This window comes from Marmota flaviventris, chromosome 17 (genome assembly GCF_047511675.1).
Source record: "Marmota flaviventris isolate mMarFla1 chromosome 17, mMarFla1.hap1, whole genome shotgun sequence".
NCBI classification, from domain to species: domain Eukaryota; kingdom Metazoa; phylum Chordata; class Mammalia; order Rodentia; family Sciuridae; genus Marmota; species Marmota flaviventris.
Window position 1 is genome coordinate 57,216,215 of NC_092514.1, and position 17,700 is coordinate 57,233,914.

Here is a 17,700-nt window from a genome sequence, read left to right on the forward strand (position 1 = left end):
TTTTCTAGCTTTGTGACCTTAGGCAAGTCATTCACCTGTCTGTTCTAGTGACCTCATATGTGACTTGGGGATTCAGGACACAATCTCTGCCTCCATCCCACAACTCCAGAAAATATTCTCTCCAGTGGGTATCAGGGTTCAGCTGTCTTTCCAGGAGCTGGAGTGGCCCATGCAAGAGAAGGCCTCTGGAAGCAGGGGCTGCTTTGATAAAGCCTGAAGCTTGCACGGCAGCACACACGAAGGCCTGGAAATGAGACAGAATAGTACACAGGACCCCCGCACATGGCACTGACAAGGTGTGGAGTTTCATTTCATTCTTGAATTGATTCTTTCATTCATCCACTCACGAAGTGCCCTCTCCACGCCAAGCCAAGCACTCATGGTGCCAGGCAGAGTCAGTACGCACCAGTACTCCCCATCAAGATGCTCACCTCTGGTGGCGGGCAGTGGGAACGATCAATGGGAGCCTGATGTGATGGGCACAAGAGTAAAGATCAAGTCAGGTGCGGTGGTGCATCCCTGTAATCCCAGTGGCTCGGGAGGCTGAGGCAGGAGTATCGAAAGTTCAAAGCCAGCCTCAGCAAAAGCAAGGTGCAAGGCAACTCAGTGAGACCCTGTCTCGAAATAAATACAAAATAGGGCTGGGGATGTGACTCAGTAGCTGAATGCCCCTGAGTTCAATCCCTGGTACCCCCCCCCCCCCCCCCCGCAAAAAAAAAAAAAAGAGTATAAAGACCAGCCAGGAGTCGAGTGCAGGAGGGAAGCAGGAGGCCATGGAGGTCAGGAATTCCTGGCCAGGTCTCTGGACTCTTTCCAACCTGAGCCTCCAGAGGAGGCAGGATCAGGCTGACGTGGTGTACATGGGGATTTCTTCGGAAATGAGCATGTAGTGGTGTTTCCCAGACACCTGAAGTGTGCACCTGAGCTTCCTCTGTACTCCATGAGCCCTGGAAAGGTGACACAGAGAAGGCCCGTGGCACGGAGGTGCCATGCTGAAACAGACCTCCCCACAGGCCTTCCCCGTGGTGCATGTTTTGTTTTGGTTTGTATTGGTTGGTTTGTTTTTGCAGTCTGGGGATTGGATCCAGGGTGCTCAATCCCTGAGCTACATCCCAGCCCTTTTTATTTTTTATTTGGAGGCAGGGACTCAAAAAAAAAGTTATCAAGGGTTTCGCTAAGTTGCTGAGGCTAGCCTTGAACTTGCCATCCTCCTGCCTCAGCCTCATGAGTTGCTGGGATCACAGGCGTGCACAGCTATGCCTGGCCCCCGTGCTGTGTTTTAACAGGTTAACCCAGGACTTGACACTGTGTACCTCCCCTGCAGAGATGTCCTCTCCCGCCAGTCCACAAGAGCACATCACCTGGGAAGGCGCCCTTTGGCCAGGAGCTTTTCCCAGTGCCCCTCTGCTCCCTGGTGGACAACAGCCCCACATTCCACCTCAGCCTTGTCCTCCCTGATTCCCACCCAGGGCCCACGTCCTCCAGAAGAGCTTCTAGGTTTGTATAAGCCACAAGAATCCACCTTTGTGGTTGTTTTAACGCAGACAAACTCTCCCCAGAGATTGATTTGAGCCAAAGCCAGATTGGCAAGCAGAGAAATTTGTGTAGATGCCATTCCCTGGTGGGCTTGCTGGAGAACCGGAGGCTGGAAGCTGAGACGGGTCTGAGGTGTCCTGTAGGCCAGGTGGGATCTGCAGCTCCTGCCCAGATTAGAGGGACATCTGAATTTTTAGATTTAGTTACAGAAAAGAAATGCAATGCTGAGCCTCCTTTTCAATTCTTGAAGGCCACGTGTACTGTGATGATTGTTTCCAGGCCATAAAATTCCCCATCGAGTTACAATTCAGTGGTTTTAGTATTGTTGCCTGATTGGGGTAGTAACTCCTGTGACACCTGGAAGACCCAGAATCCTCTCAGACATGAGGGTGGGGACGAAGCCTGGGTCATGGTCTGCATTCTTGTCTCCCTCTTGATGAGTGTCAGGCTTCCAGCGCGTGCACACACGGGCACACGTGCACTCCCACCCCAAGTGAAGTGTCTGTCGTTTTTCCAGGTAGAATTCCATTTCCTACTTCCTCTGACTCTCTTGCCAGCTTTTTCTACGGTGTGCTTATTGCTTTTCACCAGGTTGTATGTATAGTACGTGTTTAAAAATGAGATGAAAACAGAGACGCTGACCAGGGAAAGCCGTGGTGGCTCACACCTTCCCGAGGCCGGCCAGGAGGAGGGTCAGCGGCCTCCTTTAGGGACCTGAGTCTGCGCACTGACATCGATGTGTTATTTTATCGTTTATAAAGAGTCCCTTCTGCACGTTTTCATCACCACTGTTTTCTCTGGCCGGCGCAGGGGCCCCTCCAGGCCGGTGCGCGCCTCTGCCGGGTCCCTCTCACAAGCGGTTGGCTTCACACAGGGTGCACCAGGACAGGGTTTTGGCCCCGTCCCCAGGCCGTCACGGGACCAGGGGATGATCTCACAGGGTCTGCCATCTGCCCTGCCTGGCCGGAGGCTGCGCTGGGAGGGCCAAGGAGGCACCATGTGTCCTGGGTATTTTCAACAAGAGCCCTTAGAGAGAGCTGTGGAGCCCCGGTCTGTGTTTTGCGTCCTCTGAGTGCAGCGGGGACAGAGCAGTAGTAGAAGGCAAAGCCAGCCACGGGACTGGGTTCCACTGGGGAGTCCTGACCCCGGGGACTGTTTCAGTCCTAAAATCCGAACAGCACAGAAAGCCTCCACTGAGTGACAGAGGATAAGGTCCTAATGACAGTAACCACGGCAGCACTACACAGCTTGACACCCAAGAAGTCGTCTAGTCCCCACCTTTACAGATGGGACTGTAGCGAGGGCTGAGCGATTTGCCCAGGGTTGCACAGCCCATAATGCAGTGGGCCCGGGGACCCTGCCAGGGTGTGCCCTGCACTACCCTGAGCTCAGCCTTGATCCCCCACACAGCAGGGGCCGGGTCCCTGTCAGGGGGAGGATTCAGGGACGTGCAGCAGACACCATTTATTTTCCATCCTCCCAAGGCCACGCTGAGCTCAGGCCACTCATTACTGAGAGACAACTGCTGATTAGCAATGTCCCCTACATCTTTCAGGGTATGTTCTCAGGCTCAAAAAATAGAAATGAAGCCATCTTAAAAACTACCACCTTTCCTTCCTGATTCTGCTCTCCCCACCCCCTCCGTCCTCCTTATTGTCCCCATCTAATGAAATGTCATGGCTAGAGGATCCCATTCGGGGCTGTCCCCTGTGACCTTTCAAACTCCTACCTTCCCCTGCTTTGGGCCATGTTCCCAGCAAACTGAGATTCTGGCATGGAAAGTTCCAGGCCCTCTGTCCCCCCACCCTCCCAATAGCCTTCCAGTCCTCCCTGTGATCCATGCCATTCTGGGCACTGCCCAGGAGGGAATGGGGGGGGACCACTGTCTCTGTGATATTCACCTCCACCCTGCCTCTGCTGAAGCCTTCCCAGAAGTCCCCTGGCTTCCTATCCTCTCCGGGTGGCCTCCTGTGGCCCTCTGCTGTCCCCTCCCCTCCACTGGGGCAGAAGCTACAGAAGCGCTCCTGTGGGCCCAGGAGTCCTGTTTTGGGTTCATCTTCTTGTCTCTCCCAAGTCTTCTCCTGGCTCTCCTCACAGAGTCCTATGGTGGTGGCCCCGATGGTGGCCCATTTGTCTAGATGATTACTGAAATGCTCACAGTTTTTCAGTGACCCCACAGCCACCCTGTGAGACAGGTGTGGCTTCATCCCAAGTAACAGATGAAGAATCTATTGTTCAGAGAGGGCAACTAACGGGTCCAGTGTCACCCAGCTAATGAGTGGCCCTGACAAACCCAGGGCTTTGGGCTGCACTCCAGGTGTCCCATCCACCGGAGTCCAGAGAGAGGTCTGAGCAGGGAACAGGGTCCCGAGGGAAGCTTCAGAGATGGTGCCTGCCCCTCAGGAGCCAAGGGCTGGGAGTCCAGGCTGGTCCAGCTCCTGCTGCCTCCCAGGAGGAGACAGGTTGGGGTCGGGCAGCCGCTCGGTGCACCCCTGGGAGATGATCAAAGATGGTGGTCCAGACGGTGAGGGGAGAGTCCCTGTTCTGGGGAACAGGCAAGGGACCCTCCAGGTCACCTCTGGACCCAGAAGGAGAATGCAGGATGCCTCCCCTGTCCCGTACTGTGAGAATGAAGCCGTGCCATCTCCACAAAGTGCCTCAGGAAGGGACAACCCAGAGCTGTTACCAGGCCCAGTCATGGCCAGTGGAGGAGCCGATGCTCCCGAGTACCCACACGCTCCTGGGCAACTGGCCTGATGGTACCTCTGAGAGGCCTGTGGCACCGCCAAGGCCAGAGCCTGCCTGTGAGGACACCCGTTCATCATCAGAATGACCGTGTCTGCGTGTCCCAGCCCGGCTCCTGGGAGCCCCAGGCAGCGCCAGCTCTCCCTCCCAGCTCGCTCCTGCTTCCAGGCTGAACTTGAGCAAATTGCCACACGCCAGACCCTCCCCCAGCTCTGCCACCGTCTCTGGTTCCACTTGAGGTCCCGCAGCTGCTCTGTGCCTCCGTTGCTTCACCTGCAAAATGGAGTGAAGATGAGCTACGCATCCCTCAGAAGTACGGCTAGAGAGGCACCTCCCACCTTCCAGCTTCACCTGGGCTTCATGAGTCACTGTGCCTTACTGTCTCCAAAGACTGACCTCCCAGTGTCAAAGTGAAGGCTAGTGCTTAGACCCACAGCCACGTCCATCCTCCCTCAACCTGGGCAGCTGAGCTTCAGTGCATAAAATGGGAATAACAACATTCGCTTCTTCACATAGGAGGTTGTGAGGATTCAATACGATAAAGATATGCAGCCAGGCACAGTGGTGCTGGTTGTAATCCCAGCAGTTTGGGAGGCTAAGGCAGGAGGATCACGAGTTCAAAGCCAGCCTCAGCAACTTAGCAAGGTTCTGAGCAACTCAGTGAGAACCTGTCTCTAAATAAAATACCAAAAAAATTAAAGGATTGGGAGTGGCTCAGTGGTTTAGTGACCCCAGATTCAATCCCTCGTACCAAAAAAAAAAAAAAAAAGATAGAAATATGAAACAGTGCCTGACTATAGAAATATCTACTCGTGGTGGGCACAGTGGTGCACGCCTGTAATCCCAGTGACTTGGGAGGCTGAGGCAGGAAGATCACAAGTTTCAGTCCAGGCTCAGCAACTTAGAAGGCACTGCCTCCAAATAAAAAATAGAGCTGGGCACAGTGACACATGCCTGTTATCCCAGCAGCTCAGGAGGCTGAGGCAGGAAGATTGCAAGTTCAAAACCAGCCTCAGCAACAGTGAGGTGCCAAACTCAGTGAAACCCTGTCTCTAAATAAAATACAAAATAGGGCTGGGGAGGTGGCTCAGTGGTCAAGTGCTCCTGAATTCAATCCCTGGTACCCAATAATAATAATAAAATAATAATAATAATAATAATTAGAAAGAACTGCAGATGTAGCTCAGTGGTAAAGCACTCCTGAGTTCTATTCCCAGTACCAAACACCCACGCACGCGTGCACACACACACACAAAAAAAGTTTTGGAAAAAAAATATATTTACTCTTGGTATTAAGAGATGGGTATGCATGGCTTAAGAAAGAGAGACTTTAAAAGCCACCCTCCCCAGCAGATTTAAGGGCACTGCCGTGTTGGTCTGTGGACATTTGCAGCCTGTCAGAGCTCACGTGATGGGGAAGCTAGAACCTATGTCTGTTGGAATCAGCCAGAAATGAAGAGAAAGCTTATTAACAGCGGCAAATTGTTAAGTGAACAAAGCAGGCTAATGAATAACTGGGACAATGCCGACTCATTTAGGGACAGCTCCGTGTGCAAGGAGAGGTGCCTGCAAGGATGTGTCCTGGAGCGTGGCCGGGGGTCAGTGCTGTCCCTTTCACATTGTGGAGTTGACTTTTTCATAATGACTCTGACTTTTGGAACATGGCACCTTCCCTATCCTGCTCTTCTCTCAAAGTCTAACAGTGATTTGCTCAAGGAAACTTTCTTTTTTTTTTTTTTTTTTTTTGGTTTGGTTTGGTTTTCTTGGCTTTGGCATCAGGGGAAGCTCCTTCTTGCCTGTTTGGGGCTCCAGGTTCAGGGGACTTCTTTAAGGCAGACTAATGTGATGACCAGGGATGTTTGTGGCCACTGAGCTGGACAGAGGCTCAGCAGCCACCTCCAGCACCAGCGGGTATCACACAACAGCCACCGTCCTCATCTAAAGGGGATGGAGGAAAAGCTCCGGGTGTTCTGGAATCAAAAGCCATCCACGGGTGACAGGTTTTGCAAACACTGCTCGTCTCTCCTGTGGTAACAAAGGAGAGAACTTTTAGTTTAAAAAAACGAACAAAAAACAGAAAAAGTGAACTTAAAACCAGGATGGCCTCTCGGATGCAATCTGCAGATTTTCCAAGTGGGGGATGTCAGCAGCTGATACCGGCCTTGACACTCGGGGTGCACAGCCTCCAGAAAGAGCCCTCATTCACACCTCCAGGCCCTGGGGGGGGCCCCCTGGGGCCAGTTTCTCCTTACCAGTGTCTCCCCTCTGTGTGCTCCTTCTCTTCTCTCCATTGGATCGGGCAGTTTTGCTTGAAATCTGGATCTCTATTGTTGTTTGGTTCTAGAACATTCTGTGATAAGCTGTGCTGTGATGTGACCACCAGCTCCTCTGAGGTGGGCGATGCCGTCTTCCCTGCAGCCTCATGAGCACCTGCCTCTGCTTGCCTGGGGCTGAGTGTCCCCCGTGAGGGGCGGGTGAGCAGAGGGACATGATGGAGTCAGGCTCTATCTCAGACACTCGCAGTCAGGATATTACTGACCAATTGTCGCCCACTGTCACTACGACAGAGGAGTATCTGTGGCATCAGAGTTGCCAGGCCCCAGCCCCGAGAGGGGGACATTTAAGTCTTGGGGGCTCTTTCTTAGGTTGCAGTTGGCTCCCTGCGTGCTAAGTGCTCCCAGCAGCTCAGGAGGCTGAGGCAGGAGGATCACAGGTTTAAAGCCAGCCTCCAAAACGGCGAGGTGCTAAGCAACTCAGTGAGACCCTGTCTCTAAATAAAATATTTTTTAAAGGGCTGGGGATGTGGCTCAGTGGTTAAGTGCCCCTGAGTTCAATCCCTGGTACAAAAGAAAAAAAAAAGGAAAAAAAAAGACCTGCTTCTCAGTAGGGGACCAGGGTGCCCGCCCACCCTTCGCCAGGCTTTATATCTTAAAATGAAAGGGCTGGCCCTGATCATGAGTGGAAATACCAGGAGAAGTTCCCAAAGAGCTTTAGTCTGGTTGAGCTAATGTCCTTAGCAATAATTTCTTCTCCTGAGATCCTCTCTGAAGCCCCCTTAGCTGTCATCAGGCACTGCCTGAAATAATCACCCTTATCATCACTTGGCTTAATAGGTCAGCTTCCCCTACCAGCCTGCCTGGCTCCATTATGTACTGTGTGACCTCCAGCAACTTGCCCAACCTTTCTGTGGCAGTTTTCAAATCTGTCAAAGCAGGCCAAATAATCAGCTACTGTGGAATTAAATGAGCCAATACCAGGAAATGCCCATTTTTGGTCCCCATCATTATGCCCTGGTTCCCACCCCAGGTTCCCACCAGCAAATTCATGGGAGAGCAGAAAAAGGGACCAAGGAAAGGAAAGATGAGATGCAGAGCGCAAAGTTCATTTAAAGTTATTTTGGATTCTAGGCTTCTCTTTTCTTGGTTTTCGGTTATCTGCAGACATCTATTTGGAGTTTTGCTTTTTATTTTTAAAAATAGCTTGATGGAGATGAAATTCTCGGGCCATGAAAGCAGCGCCGCCGCCCGTCAGGTGCCGCGGCCCGGGCGCGGGTTCGCTGAGTCACGGCGCCCGGGTTCCTCGCGGCCGCCGGGCGGCGGGCGCCCCCTAGTGTGGCCCGGACACGCGCCACCGGGCGGCTCCCGGACCCGCTCTCCGAGAAGATGCCCTAGACCCAGGAAGCTCGGCCTGGATTGCACTCGCGATGCGTCCAGCTGGGGCCAAGGTGAGCCAAGGCGGAGACCTGCCCTGGACTCGGGTTCTCCCTTAATCCTCCCTTAATCCTCCATCGAGACTGGATCATGACCTTTAGCGCCCCTTTGAAGAAGGTGATGAGCCTCTGAAAAGATTCCTGTGGTGAGCCCTTGCCCTGCCTAGCTGTGTGACCTTAAACCCGGCACTGAACCTCCCTAATTTTCCCATGTGCAAAGGGGGAGCAATGATTTCTTCTCCTGGGGGAGATCCTCTCCAAATGGCGCCTCCTCGGGGCTCGAGTTAGCAGATGCTGTTAATAATCCAGCTGCCAAAGGGGAGTGAGCCCCAGGAAGCTCTCTAGAGCTGAACCCATTTGCTTTGATAAGAGAGTGAGGGTCATAGGCTGGTGCAGTGGACATGCTTATAATCCCAGTGGCTCAGGAGGCTGAGACAGGAGGATGGTAGTTCAAAGCCAGCCTCAGCAACCGTGAGGCGCTAAGCCACCCTGTCTCTAAATAAAATACAAACTAGGGCTGGGGATGTGGCTCAGGGGTCGGGTGCCAAACAAAACACACACACACACACACACACACTCACACACACACACACTCACACACGTGGTAAATCCATACAGGGATTGCAGGGGCGCCCCTTGCTTCCACCTGGATGACTTTGGAAAACATGATGCTCAGGGAAAGACGCTGGTCACCCAAGGCCACCTACTGTGCTGTTCTGTTTATATGAAATGAGCCCAATTCACTTTAAAATGGTCAGCAGGATTAATTTTGCCTCAATCACAAAAAGTTTAAAAAGAGAGGGAGACGCTGAGGCTCAGCTAGGTCAGCACTTGGTCCCTGGCCATCCCGCATCCCTCTCCTGACCCATGACAATGTCGTCTTGTTCCTGCCTCTGGCGACCCTGAAGACAGACTTGTCTTCCTCTGCCCACCTCCGGGGGGGTCAGGCCGCGTGGGGCTGGGAGGGTTTCATCCTGCAGGCCAGAGCCCAGCAGCCCACTCCCCACCCAAGGCCTCGGGTTAGCTCCAGGATGACGGGGACAGCATCTGGGATCCTGGCTTCCCCTTGTCAGGAGGTGCACCTTTTCCAAGGACCCATTCTACTTTCAGGTGTCACTCGACTTTCGTGCCTCCCCTAACATTTCTTCCTGACCCCCTCCTCCACCTGGAAGCCTGGGCAACAGGAAGCAGGAAGTCGGGGAGAGACAGAGTCCGGAGGACCAGGGAGACTGAGGAGAGCGGGCGAGGAGGCTGGCTGTGGGGCCTGTTCTCCCTTCTGGGTCCTGGGGACGCGTGGGGTGGTGACGCCTGGTGCAGGCTCAGGCATGCTCGCTGAGGTGTTCCCAGAGCACTGTCCTGGCAGGAGTCTCGGCCCAGCAGGCCTGGCCAGGCCATCTGGGGCTGGTTCCGTCCTGTGGCCGGTCATTCCTCAGGACTCATCCGGCCCTGGCTCTGCAGAGGGCAGCGGGGAGGGGGGCAGTGTGCAGACCCTGGGCTCCATGCCAGGGTCACCTGCCTGGCACCTGGACCCGGACCAGAGACCTGCCATCCTGCCACTGGCCCTGGGCTCCTGAGCTGGGGACACAGGCTCAGTGGATGCACTGAATAAAACGCTGGTGCAGGGAGGGAGCTCGGGGGTCACGGGGTGACATTCAGGGGATGAAAACCTAAAGGCTAGAGAGGCGACTTCATCACAAGCTGCTGAGTGTGGGTCCTGGCCCTGCTCCTCCCTCACCCCAGACCCCTGCCCCAGGGTCCACACAGGAAGTCAGGGAACTTTCTGTGGTCCAGGAGGAAAGAGTGTGTGGTGAGGGGCAGCTGAGTGTCCCTGCTATTCAGGACACAGGCCCTGCCTCCCACAGGATACCAGCTTGGGCAGGTGACTCCCCAGATTCCTGGGAACCTGGTGTCTACAACGATGGTGATGATGACGAAGATACCTACCTCAAGGACAGTTGTGAGGGTTCCTGGGGGCTCTGTCAGTGGCCCACGCAGTGCCCACGGGAGCACGCAACGCACTCTTTTGGCAGGTTCTGTGCCCGCACTTCCCAGTGTCAGCCTGAGGCTCCCACAGCATCAGCCCAGGCAGGTCCCCCAAGACTTACATGTTTAGGGGCCATCATAGTCTGTCACAAGACTGGGAAGAAGTGACTTCGTGTTGCTCTCCAGAGACCTCCTCTTTCTGGGTTCTATATTCTGCCTATGGCAAGCAGACCCTCAGGAATGCTCCAGAACATGGACTTGCCTCCCAAGTCCCACCCCCCGCAGTGCTGGGAATTGAACCCAGGGCCTTGTGCATGCTGGGCCAGGGCTCTACCACTGGGCTACATCCCCAGGCCCTTTTGGAAATTTTCTTTTGAGACAAGAGCTCCCAAAGTTGTCCAGGCTGGCCTCAAACTTGAGATCCTCCTGCCTCAGCCTCCTGAGCAGCTGGGGTTGCAGTTGTGTGCCACCGTGCCCGGCCCTGGCTCGTCTTTCTTATCATGGCATGTAGGTTCCAAAACATTAGCACAAGGACTGATGATCTAGGCCAGCATCGCAAGTGTTGAAGAAGGTGCAGGAACCTTGGGACACTGGCCGCCTGGGACTGGGGCCGGCTGAGCCTTTCTGTTTACAGATTTCCTCCCTTGCATTCCAATTTTTTTCTGCAAAAGAAAAATATTGACCCTTGAGATGCAGTTTATTTATTTGGCATGGTGAATAGTCGCCTGTGTTTTGAAGGATGATTTAATTTCGGCGTTGGCCCCTGTAATTTACACAGCTTCCCATGGGTGTGTCTGACTCTGCAGCGGACAGGGTCTGTGGGGGCGGCGGAGGGGCAGAGTGGTCATTAGAAAGCCGGGCGGTGGGACCCATGGCCCTGTTGTCTGCTCATGGGGCTGAACGAGGCAGCCCAGCAGCTGTGCACACCCTGGCGAGCGTCCCCAGACCTCAAAACAACAGCACTGCCCACGTCCAACCGTGACCCCTGGTCTCCTACTCCTGAGTCAGAGCCTGTGGAAACCTCTAGAAGCAGCTGAAGAAAACCCAGTATGGAAAGTAACAATCCACACTGAAAATATAGGGGGTAACCACAACAGGGTGACTTTTGCTAAGACTTATTTATTTATAGTTTCTGTTTGTTTTTATTTCTATTCAAGAAATACGGGAGAAGCCTTAAGAGGTTTGTAAACTATGGCCCACAGGCCAAATCTGGCCTTGAGCTAAGAATGCTTCTGTGTTCTCAAATGGTTGAAAACAAAAATGTAAAAGAAGATGATATTGCTGAGCATGGTGACGCAACCTGTAATCCCAGTGACTCAGGAGGCTGAGGCAGGAGAATTGAAAGTTTGAGGCCAGCCTCTACAATTTGGGACCCTGTCTCAAAATAAAATATAAAAAGGACTGGGGTATATAGCTCAGTGGTAAAGTGCCCCTGGGTTCAATCCTCAGTACCAAGAAGAAGAATGCTATTTCATGACCCATGGCAATTATATGAAATTAAAATTCCAAAGTCCATAAATAAAGTTTTCTCACAACACAGTCATGCCAATTCATTTATCATCAAAACTGTTTTCCCAGTGCCAGGCAGAGACAGCGCAGAGCCTGCAGGGTTTACTGTCCAGCCCTTGATGTTGGAAGATTGTCTGACCCTTGACTTGAAGCTAAAGTGGAATACCTCTCCATTGAAAAACCTATTAAAATAAAGCTTCATGAAAAACTTGAAATTAGCCAGGTATGGTAGTACACATTTGTCATCCCAGGGACTCAGAGGCCAAGACAGGAGTATCACAAGTTTGAGGCCAGCCTCAGCAACTTAGCAAGAACCTGTCTCAAAATAAAAAGTCAAATCAGGCGCAGTGGTGCAGACCTGCACTTCTAGCAGCTTGGGAGGCTGAGGCAGGAGGGTGGCAAGTTCAAAGCCAGCCTCAGCAACTTAGTGAGACCCTGTCTCAAGATAAGAAATAAAAAGGGCTGGGGATGTGGCCCAATGGTTAAGCATCCCTGGGTTCAATCTCTGGTACCAAAAAATAAAAATAAATAATAAATAAAAAGTCAAAAGGGCTGGGGGTGCAGCTCAGTGGTAGAGCATCCCGGGGCAGGGGGAAAAAACAAATAAAATCATAACGGAAGTCAGGGGGATAGTAAAATGAATTTTCTGGAGCTTATTAATAGTGAAATGAAATCACCAGTTTGGCCAATGCGGGGGGGGGGGGGGGGGGGGCTGGGAGTTTCTTCCACCTGATCACAGGACCCGCCCTTGTCATCCAGCACCCTCCCTCCTAGTGCCATCCCCTTTGCCCGGGTCACCCCTGCCCCACACCGGGCTCTTTCCTCTGGTGTGCGCTGTGTCCTAGTCTCTCTGCTGACCTCAACCCGGTTTTGAAGTCTGGTCTAATGTTTTCTAAAATGGCTTCTTGGAGCCACCCCTTCCTGCCCGTCTCCTTGCCTGCCCTGTGGGGTCCCACTCTGACTGTGTGCCCGGACCATCGCCGTCACCTCCCTGCTCACAGTTGCCCCGTTGACCTCAGGCACCTCTTCTGGTGCTTCCCCTCCCTGTGAGTAGGGTCCAGACTGGCCCCCGTCCAGCTCCAGGCTCTGCTCGTCTTAGTGAGGAGGAGCAGCCACAGTGCCCGGTCTGCCCGCTTCTCACTGACCGGTGGAAGTGCAGAGGGACCCAGGAGAGCGCCGACGGCCGCAGCCTCTGATCTGGGTGTAAGTCAGGTGACAGAAGCCACCTGTGACCATACGGCCTACCTCAGAAGGGAAGCCCGTTTCCGTCTGCACAGACAGAAACTCCGTCCGTCTGCGCCCACATTGCCCGTTAGGAGCCGTCTAGACCCAGTGGCGGGAACTGAGGGCCACTTAGAACTGGTGCTCAGTGGCCTGGCCCCTGTTGAGCTGCCCTGACATGTGTAGCATTCTGTCCCTTCTCACGCTGTGAGAGGAACCAGCTGCCAGATAGGGCACGCGTGTGCAGGCGTGTGCACAGGGGCCGGGCTGGCAGTGTGAGGTAGCCAAAAGGGAGGGTTGCACCTCACTGAGCCTGTGCTCTCCGGGAGTCCCTGGAAGGCAGGCTTGCCCACGTGGATTTTGCACCCAGGGGTCACCATCTGATAAAGATGGCCTGGGAAAAGGACTCTCTCCACCGTCCCTGGAGACCTCCAGTGCGGCACACAGCTGTGTCATCCAGGCACTGGAGCTGGGAACCCAGGGCTGCAGCCATTCACAAAGGCAATGCCAAGTATTAGCCGCAAGAAGGGCGCAAGGGGTGGGGGTGGGGTGCTGCAGTCACGGAGACCTTGCCTAGGTGCTGTCCCCAGCTCACGGATTAAATAAACAACAGCAGGCACACCTGTAGTCCCAGCCACTTGGGAAGCTGAGGCAGGAGGATCAGTTGAGCCCAGGAGTTCAGGGCCAGTCTGGAGAACATAGTAAGACCCTGCCTCTAATTAAAATGAAACAAGCCGGGGGCTGTGGCTCACACCTGTAATCCCAGCAGCTCTGGAGACTGAGGAAGGAGGGTCAGGAGTTCACAGCCAGCCTCAGCAATAGCGAGGCACTAAGCAACTCAGTGAGACCCTATCTCTAAGTATAATACAAAGTAGGGCTGGGATGTGGCTCAGGGTTCAAGTGACCCTGAGTTCAATCCCAGGTACCCCTCCCCCCAAAAAAAATCCAAGAGTTGATTTGGGGGGCCTGGGATGTGGCTCAGTGGTCAGGTGTCCCTGAGTTCAATCCCCAGTACCCCTCCCCCACCAAAAAAAATCTAGCATTTTCCTTCTGAAGAAGTGGAGAGAGCGCTGAGAGTAAGGGCTCAGGTCTGCAGAGCCTGCCTCGCACGGTGATTTTGAGTGTGAGCTGGTGTGACGCTGGTGACTTACAAACACACAGAAATGTCCCAACACTTGGGCAGAGCACAGGTTGAGACGGGGCACCTGCTCCTTGGAAAGGGGAGTGGGGTGGCCAAAATCTGCCTGCCATGACCTGGGGGCGGGCACTCTCTCCCTGTCCCCACCCCAGCCCAGCACTCCTGGGAACTGAGTCCTTCAGCTCCTCTCACCCTGCATCTCCTCCTCCCAGGTGAGCCTCGCACCAAGATGGCTGAGCCGCGCCAGGAGTTTGACACCGCGGAAGACCACGCTGAGGGCTACGCCCTGCTCCAGGACCAAGAGGGGGACGCAGAGCACGGCCTGAAAGGTTAGTGGACAGCTGTGTGCAGTAGGCCAGGTGCCTGGGGAGCACAGCCAGCCTCTTGCTTTGGCAAGGGCGGGCAGGGGGCCTTTGCATCCTGGTCATTGGGCTTTTTAACACCTCATTGTATAAGATGTCAGGAGCGTGGAGCCGTAGTAACTTGAAGGGGCCAGGATCACTCAAAATGTGAGGCTATTTCAAAATTTACCTTTCCAAAGGAGAGTTTGCCACATGAGTGGATGGAGTGTGACAAGCTTGCAGGGCTCAGGAATACAGGGGCCCTTGACGTCTCAGCCACACCCGTTACCCTACAGGTCTATGCTCCTGAGCACGCGAAATGCCCAGTGTTGACCTGTACTTCTACCCTCCCTCAGTGAGGTCCGCCTGTGTGAGCTTCCAAAATGTCTGTAACACAGTCTTCTGGCCACACTGATCTGACTCCATCCTCAAACCCCTAAATGCACAGCTAGATACGGTGGTGATTCAGCCAGACACGGTGGTGCACACCTATAATCCCATCGACTTGGGAGGCCCAGGCAGGAGGATCATCATAATTTCATAGCCAGCCTCAGCAACTCATCAAGAAAAAAATAAAAAGGGCTGAGGATGTGGCTCAGTGGTAAAGCACCCCTGGGTTCAATTCTGGGTACCGCTAAATGCCCGTGATTCATTTTGCTGTGTGACCGCGTGTCAGGGAGATTGGGACGCTCCTGGGGCTGCCCCTCTCCGTCTTCTGGAGCACAGAGCTGGCCCAGGGTGCTGAGCTGTGTGACAAGGAGCTCTCTCCATGGGTCTCCACTGCAGTCCTGTGGGTGGATGGCTCAGTCCCACCCACCACCAGACCCATTTCTTTTTTTTTTTTTTTTTTTTCAAATGTTTCACATATTTATTAGCAAACCAACCCAAACCAGTACTACAGCTTCTGTGACACTATCCAGATAGGGCAGACATTTTCAGGTGGATGTGACAAAATGATCACAGCTTTGATAAATATGTGCGCCATTTCATGTCATTCTTTATAGACCCAGCTTGGTTCTCCTCCAGTGTCTCCTCTTGGAATTGTACCTGATTTTATTACCAGTTTTCATTCGAATCCACTGGGGAATGGGACGATTTTGCTTTTGTTTCTTGGCCAAAAATCGCTTGATCCTGAAAGTCTTGTGAGAAGACATGGTGAGGGACCGAATTCGGTGCTCGCACCACAATGGCCGAAAAAAGGCGAAGAGGAGGAAAAACCACCAGACCCATTTCTAAGGAGACAGAATGGAGACCGTCTACATTTCTCTTTTTAATGCTAAAAATTGCAGCTGGGGTGCGGGTGGAAGTCACAGAACTCCAAGGTTGGAAGTGACCTCTGCCAGCTGCACCTATCCAAGGAGAGTCCTTCAGGAGGGGGCATCACAGGGTCCCCCAGATGTGGGGAGCAAGGGGACCAGCTCTCCTGCATGTGGAGCAGCCATCCCCCCTAGAGAGTTTTGGTACCTGCTCAGGGACCTGATTCCAAGGCTGGTTTCTCTCTCTCGGTGTCAGCAGGGAGGCCTTGGTCTAAGATGCGCTCAGGAATTGGAAAGGTGGGTTGAGGGCAGGGAGGAGGATGTGGGCACCCTCCCGGAGTGCAGAGGGAGGGCGTGGGGGATGCAGGCTCCAGCCAAACCTCTGTACCCAGTGTCCTCACCAAATGGAGACGAGAAATTGAATAACTAGATTATTAAACTCTCATTCATGGAATCCAAGTTAGAATCACAGCATACTGAATTCATAGGGAGCTCTTCAAATACTGAGTTGTGCCAATGAAAAATGGCACTGTCTATAGAGGTAGGGAAACCTGGCTTAAATATTTGGTTAAAAATATATGTTGTCGCTGGGCACAGGCGGCACACACCTGTAATCCCAGCAACTCAGGAGGCCAAGACAGGAGGATTGCAAGTTCAAGGCCTGCCTCAACAATTTAGTGAGACCCTGTCTCAAAATAAAATACATAAAGGACTGGTGCTCAGTGGCAGAGCACCCCTGGGTTCAATCCCCAGTACCGTATATTATATTGCAACAAATGTACCATAATAACGTCAGATGTTAATGATAGGGCAGCTGGGTGTGGAGAGACTCATATATATTTTCTGTATATCTAAAAATATACTAACATTATAAATTCATTTAAAATCAAGTCCCATGAGGGGTGGTTTTTAACCACTCTTATTTTTTGCACTAGATTCAACCTGCAAACTAAGAATAATTGACCAAGCTACTTCGTGTTTCTGGGTTGCCTTAAGTGTTTGTTCAAATTGCTATTCAATTCTTTAATATAAGACGTGATCAGAAGTTCTGTGCTCTCTCTCTCTCTCTCTCTCTCTCTCTCTCTCTCTCACACACACACACACACACACACACACACACACACAGATGCTGCAAAATTTAAGTTGCTAACCTTTTTGAAATACTGTGAAAGGAGAGGACTCGAAGACCTCTAGCTGACCCCAAGATGTCCTCTCCAGGACAGCCAGCGAGACCTAAGAGACTTCCACAGTGTCACCAAATTAATTCTCGCTACTCAGCTTTCAAAGGAGCTGTTTTTATGTGGGGAGCTGGAGTTGGCAGAAGGTGTCACTGTACTGACAACACTTTAGATAAGTGACAAAAGTCTATTTTGAATAGTGACAAGAAACTGCATGTTAAATACCAGAACAAAGAGGGTCTGAGTGGGTGCTAAAAGCTGCAGTGGGGCGGGGACAGCCACAGAGAGCTATATGCCAGGTACGCTGGGGACACCAGGGACGCCGGGGATGCCAGGGACATGGGTAACTGAAGAAACAGTGGCCTCCGGAGTTGAAGGCCTCGCCGGATCTGCTGGTTAGACCTTCCTGACATTGACGAGGGGCTTTTCCCTCCCTCCTTCCCTCTCTCTAAGGAACTTAGCGAGGATAATGCAGTTGGAAGAGTGGGCAGGGGACAGGTGCCTTGTGCGTGGCTAATGTCAAGACCACACGCAGTCTGCAGGCTGTGGCCTCGTCATTCAGCCAAGACCTGCTCGAGACAGTCTGCAGGTTTTTACAAGCTCCAGGACCAAGGAGCCCGGCATGAGTGAGAAGCTTGTTTTGAACCAGCCAAAGGGTGTGGCCAGGGCCTGGTGTCCAGGGATGGCCTTGGGACCAAGTGGGTGGGTGTCTGATCACACGGTGCACTTGAACTCCATCCGCCTTTCTGACGTCTTCACATTCTGCCCCATCCTGAAACTGAGGTTGCCCCTGCCCCTGGTGAAGTGGCCTGGTCAGAGTCCACCAGAGCCTCCCCATTTCCACTGAATGCCCCATCCCCACCCTGTACCTCTCCCGGTTCCTACACTGCTGTTGGAGACTCTGCCACCACCTGGTCCGCCGTGACCCCAGCCAGTGCCTACACCATCTTCAGCTCCCCAGGGACACCACCCACCTCTCCCTGGGCCCAGGCGCCCTCACCACAAAGCTGGGTTTGGAGACAGTCGCCCTGTGGCCTTTGCGTACTTCCAAGCCATGGCCGGACAGGCCAGATCTGGCCCCTCA

At 53.1% G+C, this 17,700-nt stretch overlaps 2 protein-coding genes across 9 annotated transcripts in view; one reads left to right on the top strand and one right to left on the bottom strand.

The window, feature by feature from the left end:
* The window catches only part of Mapt (microtubule associated protein tau), a 95,470-nt gene that overhangs the window by 35,881 nt on the left and 41,889 nt on the right, over window positions 1-17,700 (top strand). For all 8 annotated transcript variants that reach the window (XM_071604055.1, XM_071604060.1, XM_071604054.1 and 5 more), the window contains exon 2: window positions 14,054-14,170. In XM_071604055.1, coding sequence (XP_071460156.1) covers window positions 14,071-14,170 — 100 coding nt within the window. In that variant the 5' untranslated portion in view covers window positions 14,054-14,070. The remainder of the gene's footprint in view (window positions 1-14,053; window positions 14,171-17,700) is intronic.
* On the bottom strand, window positions 15,177-15,391 carry LOC139702546 (large ribosomal subunit protein eL39). Its single transcript, XM_071604017.1, has one exon. The coding sequence runs from the start codon at window positions 15,334-15,336 to the stop codon at window positions 15,181-15,183; it is 156 nt and encodes a 51-aa protein (XP_071460118.1). The 5' UTR covers window positions 15,337-15,391; the 3' UTR covers window positions 15,177-15,180.

Coding starts and splice junctions, on each gene's coding strand:
- LOC139702546 (XM_071604017.1), bottom strand. CDS start 15,336: ATGTCTTCTCACAAGACTTTCAGGATCAAGCGATTTTTGGCCAAGAAA.